The sequence below is a fragment of the Acomys russatus genome, chromosome 29, assembly GCF_903995435.1.
Source record: "Acomys russatus chromosome 29, mAcoRus1.1, whole genome shotgun sequence".
Lineage (NCBI taxonomy): Eukaryota > Metazoa > Chordata > Mammalia > Rodentia > Muridae > Acomys > Acomys russatus.
The window spans coordinates 38,864,799-38,877,239 of record NC_067165.1 but is presented as its reverse complement, the minus strand read 5'-3'; the positions used below and the strand labels follow the sequence as shown (position 1 = coordinate 38,877,239).

Here is a 12,441-nt window from a genome sequence, read left to right as displayed (position 1 = left end):
TTTCCCCATGATGGCCCAGTGTGGCTTCTTCCTTGGCCTCTGAAGATGTCTATCCCCTTTCTCCTCCGATCTCTGCCCCTTCCACTTCTTCTCACAGATGTACTGTACCCTGTCTCCCCATTGCTTTGCTCTTCCCTCCCTCTTCCATCCTCCCTCCCTCCCTCCCTCCCTCCCATAGACACCTTCCTCTATGGTGGGAGTCTGTCAACCCTAGAACTGTGCCCCTACCCACCCCCACAATGTCTTGTTCATGACATGCAAAAGCCATGGTGACTTTGACATTTGGGTGCCGTGGAGGCCCAGGGTAGAAATTTCTTTGTGGTCCCTTGATTTCAGCTCTCCCTCTGCCTGTGTAGTTGAGGCTGCACTGAGCAGAGTGGCTGGCTCGGTCCTAACCCAGCCTTCCTTGAGTTCCAGTTTCCTGGAGTCCGGAGCCGGGCTGAATAGCCAACTGCCACTGATGCTGGCTGGCCCCAGTGGCGGGTTCTGCAGATGTAGCAGCAACTAACACCCAAGTGACATTTGGGGGTAACTGTCATGTGGCAAGCCCTTTATGTTCACCCCCCGATAGTCTGGCATCTACTCCTCACCAACTTTAGGAAGTTAGATGCCCACAGGGGCCAGACGGGATGCATGCTGGGTACACTGTGCCTGATCTCCATTCTGTCAGTGGCATACGCTTCTCCATATCCTGGTGGCAGGGATCAAACTCCTCATGTGTGGGAGGCAAGCCTTTCCCCCTTGAACTGTGCCTCCTTCCCTGGAGCTTTAAGATGCCGACCCCTGAAATGTCAATGTTGCCAGCCAAGTCACGATCCTCATGGAAATCAAGATGCACCTGGGCTGGTTTTGATCCATTTATCCCTTGTCCTTTCAGCGGTTGTGGGGAAACACTCTTTAAAGGGTTGGCCATGGCCATGTTCTCTGTTAGGGCACAGTGTTCTCTCTCTCTCTCTCTCTCTCTCTCTCTCTCTGTCATATGAAGGACAGCCTCAGGTGACTTCCTTTAAGACAAAGTTTCTCATTGGCTTAGAGTTCACCACTTACACTAGTTTGGTTAGCCAGCAAATCCCAGAGATCTCCCTTTCTCTGTCTCCCAAGTACTGGGATTACAAGTGCGAGCCACCATGCCCAGCCTCTTAATGTGGGTTCCCGGGGGATTGAACTCAGGTCCTTGTGCTTGCAAGACAAACCCTTTACTCACAGCCATCTCTTCAGCCCAAGGTTTTGTTCTTAGAGTACCTTTGTCTGCTTTAGGTAGTTGCCTCCAGCCAACCATAGGGAGAGAGTTGGGCTGGGCAGTTGGGAGGTGAGCAAACAGGCACATGAGGGCAGGTGACGCATCTGATGTCATAGTGGAGGTGAGCAGCAATCTCTGGCCTCTTGGCCCTTGGCCTACTGCTCGCTCCCATAATCTTAACCTGCGTCTGTGATGAGAAGTGAGCTGTAAAGACACCCCAACTCCAAGACCCCCAGACTCACCTCCCAACCCCGCCTTGTGCTTCACAGATTCTTCCCAGGGCAGCCACGGGACCCATGTCAACGTCACCTGTATCGTGAACGTGTGCAGTAGCTCTGACCACAGCTCAAAATGTTCTTCTCAAGCCAGCACCACAGTGGGGGACCCAGATGCCAACCCCTCAGTGTCCCCAAAGGACGAGCAGGTCCCTTTCTCCCAGGAGGAGTGCCCTTCTCAAGGCCAGCGGGAGACCCCAGAGACACTGCAGTGCCAGGAGAAGCCCTTGCCCCTTGGTGTGCCCGATGTGGGCATGAAGCCCAGCCAACCAGGCTGGTATAACCAGGTTGCAGTCCAAGTGGCCTGACCCCCCGGCAGGGGTGACACCCTGCCAAGAGACCACCCCCGAGTCCTTCTAGACCCTCAACCCACAGGACTTCATGACTCTTTCTAGGCCCATTTCCCTTACTGGCCTCCGCAGCCCCACTTGCAGGTCAAGTGAGGGTTCAGGCAGCTAGAGTGGCCAAAAGCTCCTGCCATGGTTGTTCTATGGAGAAGTTCCAGCAAGTTCTTGCTCTTCTGCGACCCTCTGGATCTCCTGGGCTCTGGCTTGACTCTGCCTCCTGAGAGGCCCCAGTGTCTTTCCCTCCTCAAGAGCTAACATCCTCTTCCATAGTTGGAGAAAGGATAGTACAGCTGTTAAGCTTCAATGTTGACACCACAGGGTGGTCCCAGCAGGGAGGAGGAAGTGGTGGCCTCATGGGGCACAAAGGTCCTTCAGGTTAGTGCTAGAGTCTTGGGGAGTCCCCACAGAGGGTTCCAGCTCCTCCTCCTCCTGGCCTTCTAATGAGCCCTTCCAAGGCCACACCTTCTTTTCAGGGATTTTCAGGGACTGTAGATCCCAGGCCCCTGCAGCCACCTGTCTCTTCCTACCTCAGCCTGGAGCACTCCCTCAAACTCCCTAACAACTGCTTGGTACTGTACCCCCTGTGCCGCCCTGCCGCCGAGTGTGTCTGTGTTATGCACTGTGGGTTGGACCAGCCCACCCAGAAACAGCTGAAGCTTTCAAAGGATTTGTATCCATTTTCTCATCAACCTGCTCCCCTAGAAGGCTCAGATCTGGAAGGAAAGGATTCAGGAGACTCCTTAAGAGGCGAGTTCAGTCTCAGGTGCATGGATTCCGTGTTCACAAGTTCCACTGGGTATGAACTCAGTAGAGGAGCCCAGTTGTTACCATGGAGACTTAAAAAGCTCAGCACTCTGGATCAATGTTTTGGACTGACTACTTAGGCTCTGCGATATCGGACTGGACACCCGATGGAACACGTCTGCCCCCTGGTGGCCAGTACTGAGATTACTTCAGCCTCCCTAAGCAGCAAAAGCATGAATTGAAAGGACTGTTCTGAGTGTGACCTCAGCTCCAATGCTTGTGTACATCCCAACCGGGTCTGCTAAGGAGCATTTGCACTGTATGCTGGAGAGAATTCCTGCTTATAAACGCATTTGTTGTTGTTTTTTTACACTGATCCCTGGCTGTGTCTGGGGGCTGGTTTGTCATTTTTCTGTGGTCCTGCAGGTATACCTCGAATGTATGAGGTCCAGGAAGTCCACGAAGTGATGAGCTCTGGAGCCGCCCCACCCCCATCCCACCTTTACAGCCACTTTTGCTGAGAACCTGGCTGTCTTTCGTTTGGAGCCTGTGAACGTGAGGGAACTTCCAGCCAGCTAGTCTCTATATGTGTCCCTACCTCCTACCCTGTCACCTAAATCTGGCCTCCACATTGTGTTCTTGGAAGGAAGTGGGTTCTGCCGTCTGGGAAACCCACACCATGGGGTCTGAAATGTACCACAAGCCCATCTCTGGGTGCTTGGATCAGCTCAGGGCTCAGTGAGCAGAGAAGGGGTTCGGGGAACAGTTTGAGTGTTGGCCTCTGACACATTCCTGAAGGATGAGCAGCTTTCTAGAACTTCCCTCTTTCTCTTTGTGTGTGTGTATGTGTGTTATTTGTACGAATATGCATGTTTGAATATATTTGTGTGCTTCTGTGTTCGTGCATATGTGTGTATGTATGTGGTATATATGTATGTATGTGTGTGCATGTTTGCATGTATATGTGTGCATATATATGTATGTGTTTGCCTGTGTATGTGTGTGTGTGTGTGTGTGTGTGTGTGTATGCATGTTTCCATGTATGTGTGAGGTCCAGAGGTTGGCTTTGGGTGTTTTTGATCACTCTCCATCCAATGTACTGAGACAGGACTCTCATCTAGACCCAGACCTTGTGTATTTGCTAGTCTAGCTTGCTTTAGGGATGCTCTGTCTCTGGAGTGCTGGGTTATTATAGGCCTATGGCTATGCCTGCCTGGCATTTACGTGGATACTAGAGATCTGAGTTCTGATTCTCATGCTTGGGTACCAGGCACTCTGTCCACAAAGACATCTGTCCAGGTGCTCTCTCTTCCCGTTTAATAAGTCAATTTTGGACTGGCAAGATGGCTTAGTGGGAAAAGGCACTTGCTGACAAACCGGATGACCTCAGTTGGATCCCGAGGAAGAGAACCGACTCCTGCAAGTTGTCCTCTGATGCCCCCACACACGTGCTTCTGCACATGTGTGCACGCACATTCTTACACATATGTACAATAAATGTAATAAAAAATTTAAAATAAGTTTATTTGATTTTTATCATTATTTTTGCTTCTTCTTCTTCTTCTTTTTTTTTTAAGATTTATTTATTAAGTATACAGTGTTGTCTGCTTGTAGGCCAGAAGAGGGCAACAGGTTACAATTATAGATGGTTGTGAGCCACCATGTGGTCGCTGGGAATTGAACTCAGGACCTTTGGAAGAGCAGGTGGTGCTCTTAACCACCGAGCCATCTCTCCAGCCCATTTTTGCTTATTTTCTGCTTGTTTTTAGATGGGGGTCTTGCTATATAACCAAGCTGGCTGCGTACTCTAGGCACCTTGAACCTGAAAATTCTCCTGCCTCAGTTTCCAGAACACTGAGATTATAGGCATGTGCAACCAGGGCAAGACTTTTTTTTTTTTTTTTTTTTTTTTTGGCATTACATTTTATTTACTTAATCTTGTTTTTTTCATATAGGTCTCAAACTTCCTCTAAGGATGACCTTGAGTTTTGTATCCTCTAACCTCTTCCCAAATGTTGTTTATACTGTGGGTCATGTGGGGATTCAACCTAGGAGCCTGGAGTATGCTAGGCAAACACAGCCAACTGAGGACTTGCCCAGCCTCACACTTTACTTTTTACCTGTGAGCTATTAACATTGTTGCCAAGCAGACATCTGTATTGGAGTTAAGTCCCCCTGAACACACATGGCCAGCATTCTGCTGCCCCAGGGAACTCTGCACTTGGCTTTGTCGAAGCTCTATTTACTAAAGAATGCTTGTGGAATTCAAGAGCCCCTAAAGCAGTGGTTCTCAAGTCTGTGAGTCATAATCCCTTTGGGGGGGATCACATATCAGATATGTACATTATAATTCATAACAGTAAAATTACAGTTATGAAGTAGCAACAAAATAATTTTATTTTATTTTTTTAGGTGCCGCATGAGTGCTTAGTGTTACTTCTTCTCTGGGCAGACATCACCTGCAACCCTTTTCTTTTCTTTCCTTTTTTTTTTTTTTTTTTAAGATTTTATTTATTTATTATTTATACAGCACTCTGCCCCCATGTGTGCCTGAATGCCAGAAGAGGGCACCAGATCTCATTATAGATGGTTGTAAGGCACCGTGTGGTTGCTGGGAATTGAACTCAGGACCTTTGGAAGAACAGCCAGTGCTCAACCTCTGAGCCATCTCTCCGGCCCCCAAAATAATTTTTTAAAGTGTTTCTTTTTTGGGTTTTTGAGACAGGGTTTCTCTGTATAGCCTTGGCTGTCCTGGACTCTCTTTGTAGACCTGGCTGGCCTCGAACTCACAGCGATTCCACTGCCTCTGCCTTCTGAGTGCTGGGATTAAAGGCATGCGCCACACTTGGCAATAATTTATTTTTTTGAGACAGGGTTTCTCGGTGTATCCTTGGGTGCCCCGGAACTCAATCTGTGGACCAGGCTGGCCTTGAACTCAGAGATACACTTGCTTCTGCCTCCTGAGTGCTGAGATTAAAGTTGTGTGCTACTTTGCCTGGTGCAACAAAATAATTTTATGCTTGGGTGAGGGTCACCAAAACATGAGGCACTGTGTTAAAGGGTGGTAGCATTAGGAAGGTTGAGAGCCACCGCTCCAAAAGATAGTGGAGGTTGGTAATATCATTTAAAAAATATGTATTTATTTATTTTACTTTGTGTATGTGTGTGGAGCTCAAAGAGGTCGGAAGAGGACGCTGAATCCCCTGGAACTGAGGTTACAGACAATTGTGAGCTGCCAATAGGTGTTGGAACCTGAACTTGGGTCTTCCCTAAGAGCAGCAAGTGCCCTTAACTGCTGAGCCAACTCTAGCCCCAATATAATCTTTTAAGTTTAAAAATTTAGGATTCTGCCATATGTAGTGCATGTCTTTAACCCCAACACTGGGAGGCTGAGGCAGGTGGATCTCTATGGTTTAGAGTCTAGCATGGTCTACAGAGTGAGTTCCAGGACAGCCAAGACTACCTAGGGAGTCCTTGTCTCCCATCTCCCATATATAGCGTTCTTTTCTTTCCTTCTTTTTCTTTTGTTTCTTTTTTCTTTTCTTTTTCTTTTTTTGGAGACAGGGTTTCTCTGTGTAGCCTTGGTTGGTCTAGACTCTCTTTGTAGACCAGGCTGGTCTCAAACTCACAGAGATCCCCCTACCTCTGCCTTCCGAGTGCTGGGATTAAAGGCATGCACCACCACAGCCCGGCATATATAGCATTCTTAAGGCCAGAGAGCTGGCTTGGTGGGTAAAGGGCCTTTCTGCTGAGGTTGACAACCTGCGTTCTATCCCAAGGTCCACATGATGGAAGGAGAGAACGGACTGACCCCCACTCATACACACCTCCTCACACACAAAGATGAAAAACGTAATTTAAAAGTTTAAAAAAATATGTAGTATCAGCCAGGCGTGGTGGCGCACACCTTTAATCCCAGCACTCGGGAGGCAGAGGCGGACGGATCACTGTGAGTTCGAGGCCAGCCTGGTCTACAAAGTGGGTCCAGGACAGCCAAGGCTAACACAGAGAGACCCTGTCTCAAAAAACAAAAAAACAAAACAAAAGAACAAAAAAAAAAAATGTAGTATCAGGCTGGAGAGATGGCACAGAGGTTAAGAGCACTGGCTGTTTTTCCAAAGGTCCTGAGTTCAGTTCCCATCAACCACATGGTGGCTCACAACCATCTACAATGAGATATAGTGCCCTCTTCTGGTGTGCAGGTGTATATGTGGTAGAACGTTGTATACTTAATAAATAAATAAATCTTAAAAAAAATATATCCTCGGCTCAGCCTGGAGCTCCATTGATGGAGTGTTTGCCTAGCATGCACAAGGCACTGGGTTCAATCCCCAGCATTGAATTTCCTGGGTGGCCTCTAATTCCTGCACTAGGAAGTAGAGGTGGAAGAATCAGAAGTCAGTCATCTTTGGTTACATGCCCAGTTCAGGCACAGCTTAGGCTAAATGAGAATTTGCCTCAAAAAGGAGGAGGAAGAAGAGGAGGAGGAAAGAAAAAAAAAAAAAAAAAAAAAAGACAATTGTAGCATTGTTTGTTTGACCAGATCTTTTACAGATCATCTGCCAGTTAAAGTTTAAGCCTTGTTTTATACCATTGCAACATTGTATCAAAGCTGGAGACACAAATATATTAAGTATTGCATCAGTTACTTTTCTCTTTGCCAGGAGGAAATACCTAACAAAAGTAATCTAAGGAAGAAAGGGTTTTGTTTATTGTTTGTTTGTTTTCAGCTCCTGGGTTTTGTTTGTTTGTTTGTTTGTTTTTAAAGACAGGGTGTCTCTGTGTAGCCTAGGATGTCCTGGACTCACTTTGTAGACCAGGCTGGCCTTGAACTCACAGCGGTCCACCTGCCTCTGCCTCTGGAGTGCTGGGATTAAAGGCCTGTGTGCCTTGGAGGATAAGACTTCCCTTCCCTGTTCAACACCCAAGAAGTAAGCTTTCATGGCTACTCTGAAGTTTGATTATGAAAATTAACTGCAGAGCCACTAGTGTCTTTATTGATTTGCAGCTATTATGCAAAAATGAAACTTAAAAAGCTCATGAAGTCTTTTGTTGGGGTCAGGGGTGTGGTTAAGACAGGGTCTCCCTATGTAATAATCTTGGCTGGCCTGGAACTCACTAAGTAGACCAAGCTGGCCTTGAACTCGTAGAGATTTGCCTCCCTCAGCCTCCAAAGTGCTGGGATAAAAGGTGTGTACTGCCACACTTAGAACTTCATGACTTCTTTGTTGAAACTCTAGCCCTGAAAATTGATATACCAAGGCGGTGGGTGTAGCTTAGTTGCAGAACACTTTTCTACATTCTGAGAGGCTCCGGCTTCAAGCTCGAGTATGGAAAAAGAAAGAAATGGAGGGCTGGAGGGATGGCTCAGAGGTTAAGAGCACTGTCTGTTCTTCCAGAGGTCCTGAGTTCAATTCCCAGCAACCACATGGAGGCTTACAGTCATCTATAATGAGATCTGGGTGCCTTCTTCTGACGTGCAGGTGTACATACAGGCGGAGCACTGGATACATAGTAAATAAATAAATAAATAAATCTTTAAAAAAAAAAAAAAAAAAGAAAGAAATGGAAAAGAAATTGTGACTCAATCACTGCTGCTATTTTTTAAGAGACACAAGTTTCATCTTCATGATCACAGAGGAGCTAGACAGGTCAGCTCTGGTGCCATGGCTCAAGCAGGTCAACGCACGTGGTGCACACAGCTAGCCAGGAACATGATCCTTCAGCCTGCTCCGAGTATGTCATCTGAACCCAGGCCATGGCATTTGAAAGTATGCGTCATGCAGCAAGCTACCTACTCAAGCAGGGGAGCTGCCATTTAAAAGCTAGCACTTGGTGTGTGTGTTGGGGGGTGGGGGGAGAGGAGCGGGGTGAGGCTTGAGAGATACCTTCTCCATTAGGAGCATTGGCTGTTCTTCCAGAGAATTAGGGTTCAATTCTCAGCACCCACATGGTGGCTCAGAGCCATCCGTAACTCCACAGTTCTGGGGGATCTGATGCTATAGATAGGTTTTGTCAGGATATTTTCATCACGGCAACAGAAAGGAAACTAAGATAGTGAAAGTGCTAGAAGCATCCTGGGCTGGGCTCCTTCTCAAATATGTCCATGCTTTGGCCAGAGGCATGCCTACTGCCAGAAGCTAAAGTCACCTCCTATTGGTAAAATGTTCCACCAAGGTGAACATGTGTGTTCACTCACAGCCACCGTAACTCCAGTTCCAGAGGACATGCCATCCTCCTCTGGTCCCCCAAGGGCACCGTGTGCACATGGTCCACAAACATGCCAACAAACATTCATACACATCAAATGAAAATAAATAGAAAATTGAGAGAGAGAGAGAGAGAGAGAGAGAGAGAGAGAGAGAGAGAGAGAGAGAGAGAGAAGCATCTACTGAGAGGGTATGAGAAGAAGGGACTGCTGTTAGCGTCAGCCATGGTCACAGTGAAGCCGAGGAATGGGCCCAGGTACAGGCATTGGGGGGTAGGATGGGGCATGTGTGTGCTTGTGTGTTCTGCTGTATAACAAAGGTAAGAGGGCTGCCCGCTAAGCCTGATGGCCTGAGTTCTATCCCGAGACCCTTACAGAGGAGAGAACCGACTCCTACAGTTGCCCTTCACGTTCAAAGACAGCAGCGTTAAGATGGTACATACCTGTAATCCCAGCATTTGGGTGGTGGAGATAGGAAGATCAAGAGTTCAAGGTTGCTGGGTCGTGGCGGATGCCTTTAATCCCAGCACTCGGGAGGCAGAGGCAGGTGGATCGGATGGCTGTGAGTTCGAGGCCAGCCTAGTCTACAAAGCGAGTCCAGGACAGTCAAGACTATACAGAGAAACCCTATCTCAAAACTGCCCCCCCCCCAAAAAAAGGAGTTCAAGGTCATCCTTGGCTACATAGCAAGTATGAGAGCAAATTGAGTTATGTCAGATCCTGTCTCTAAACAAACAAACAACAAAGCAAAAACAACAAAAATGCAGATAGTGGTGAAATACTTTCTGTAGTCACCACCTCTCGACCTCTCAATGATAGGTACAGCTATGTTTACACTGGACCAACCCAAATAGTCCCTGTCTCTTTTTGTTGTTTTGTTTTCTTTTTTGAGACACACAGAGGGTCTCTCTGTGTTAGCCTTGGCTGTTCTAGACTCACTTTGTAGACCAGGCTGGCCTCAGAACTCACAGTGATCCACCTGCCTCTGCCTCCCAAGTGCTGGGATTAAAGGCGTGCGCCACCACACCCTGAGATAGTCCCTATATAGGGATCCTGAAAAGTAACATGGTCATAGGATGCTCCAGATTCTTTTAGGGGGAGGGACACTCATTAGCCAGCCCCTCCCCCACTGTTCACATAGACTCTTTCACTCCATCTTCTCTCAACCTGGCCCTGGCTTTGTCCCTCCTTTGTCTTAGGTGGCTTACCTGGCTTCCTGTTTCACAAACAAAGTAACAGAAACAAAAAGGAATGCCTGGAGCCAGTAACCCTCTGTCCCCCAATGCCAGCACCTGGGCCCGTTTCCTTGACTTCACTGTGAGCCTGGCTGATAGCGGTTCCTTATTCCTAGACACTCTCAGTAAATGCATCTCTCTCTCATTTTCTGTGTACGAATGTTTGCCTGCATGTCTGTGGACCATGTGCACACAGTGCCCTTGGAGACCAGAAGAGGGTGGCATATCCCCTGGAGCTAGAGTTACAGAAGGCTGTGAGGCACCATAAGGGTGTGCTGGGCTTTGCACTTGAGTCCTCGGCATGAGCAGCCCCTCCTCTTACCTGTTGAGCCATTCCGTCAGCTGGTGGCATCTCTCTTAAGCCAGACATATTGATTTGATGCCTCTGCCTTCCTACCTTCAGCATCACGTCTCCCTGTCTACTCATGGACACAATGACCTTTTTGTCCCCTTTGCATAAGAACACCCCATCTCTCACCAGAAAAATAGGAAACAACAGTAGTTGGGATATGTGGAGAGAGTGAAAGCCTGCGCCCTGTGGGTGGGCCGTGAGATGGTGCAGCTGCAGGCGCAGATGGTGTAGAAGTCCCTCAGAAAGCTAAACATGTGTAACAAACCCTGGATTCTGCCTAAGGCCCTGAAAATAAACCAAACACAGATCAATCACATGACTCAGAAATTGCCCTTCCTGGTATCCACCCAATAGCACTGCAATTACACACCTGAATTGAACACTGCTTCTTACTGCAGCACTGGCCACAAGAATCTAGAGATGGAAGCAAGGGGAATATACCAGTGACAGATAAAGGCAAAATGTGGACCACACGTGCAATGGGAGTATTCTCCCTTAACAAGGAAAATGGCATCCTGCTCTTGGAGAGAACCCTAGTTCAATTCCCAGAATCCCCATGATCAATCACACCAGATGGATCACAGCCGTCTATTCCTACATCCCAGCTCCAGGGGATGCAACACCTCTAGTCGCCATGGGTACCTGCATTCACATGCACATAACCATATACTTAACTTAAAATAATACAAATTGCTAGCCGGTGGTGGCGCACTTGGGAGGCAGAGGCAGGCGGATCTCTGTGAGTTCGAGGCCAGCCTGGTCTATAGAGTGAGTTCCAGGACAGCCAAGGCTACATGGAGAAGCCCTGTTTTGAAACAAACAAACAAACAAACAAATAATAATAATAATAAAAATCAGACCCAGGCATGGTGGCATATGCCTTTGATGTCAACACTTGAGAGGCAGGGGTAGAGTTTGAGGCCAGCTTGGTCTATGCAGTGAGTTCAAGGCCAGACAGAATTACATGGTGGGATCTTGTCTCAAAAAAGAAATATACTTTAATACCAGCACTCAGGGGGCAGAGGCAGGCGAATCGCTGTGAGTTCAAGGCCAGCTTGCTCTACAAAGTGAGTCTAAGACAACCAAGGCTACACAGAGAAACCTTGCCTCAAAAAACCAAACCAAACCAAAAACAAAAAACAAAAAACAAAAACAAAAACAAAAAAGAAATACAAAGCCAGGCACAGTAGCACACACCTGTAATCCCAGCACTCAGGGAAGCAGAGGCAGGCGGAGCTCTGTGAGTTGGAGGCCAGCCTGGTCTACAAAGCGAGTCCAGGACAGCCAAGGGTACACAAAGAAATCCTATCTCTAAAAAACAAAACAAAACCAACAAATAAACAAAGCCACAGTGAGATCTTGTCTCAAAAAAAGAGAAGGAAATGTATATTTGTGTGTATGTTAGAATAAAATCTCAAAAAAAAAAAAAATAGAGAAAGTGATAGAGAAAGGCAGGTGATGTCAAACCCTGCCTTCCACATACACATGAGCATGTACACACACACACACACACACACACACACACACTGCACAGCCACCTACCAACATCTTATACACACACTTAAATAAAAATACAAAATAGGGGGCTGGAGAGATGGCTCAGGGGTTAAGGGAAGTGGCTTGTATTCTCTCCTCCTTATGTACCCTCTGGTAGCTTCCGGCTGTCAATAACAGGCATAGGGGCTACCTTCCCCATGTGTGTTTGACAAAAGCCTACACACATACCTGGATCCTGACTCACACCAAAGGAAATAATTTCCGGGATGGCTAGATGGCTCAGCAGGGAAAGGTGCTTGTCACCAAGCCTCACAACTTGAATTTGCTCCTTAGAACTCTTCTGGCTCCCTACCATATGCGAACTACCATAAGTTGTTCTCTGCACACCTTTAATCCCAGTACTCAGGAGGCACAGGTAGGTAGATCGCTGTGAGTTCAAGGTCAGCCTGGTCTACAAAGTGAGTCCAGGACAGCCAAGAGTACACAGAGAGACCCTGTCTCAAAAAACCAAAAAAAAAAAAGAGTACTTGCAGAAGATCCAAG

General features: G+C 47.4%; 1 protein-coding gene across 1 annotated transcript in view; it reads left to right on the top strand.

Annotated features, from left to right (window-relative positions):
- The window catches only part of Tnfrsf1b (TNF receptor superfamily member 1B), a 30,400-nt gene extending 28,259 nt beyond the window's left edge, over nt 1-2,141 (top strand). The window contains exon 10 of the mRNA XM_051171425.1: nt 1,510-2,141. Coding sequence (XP_051027382.1) covers nt 1,510-1,823 — 314 coding nt within the window. The 3' untranslated portion in view covers nt 1,824-2,141. The remainder of the gene's footprint in view (nt 1-1,509) is intronic.
- The last annotated feature ends 10,300 nt before the right edge of the window (nt 2,142-12,441 follow it).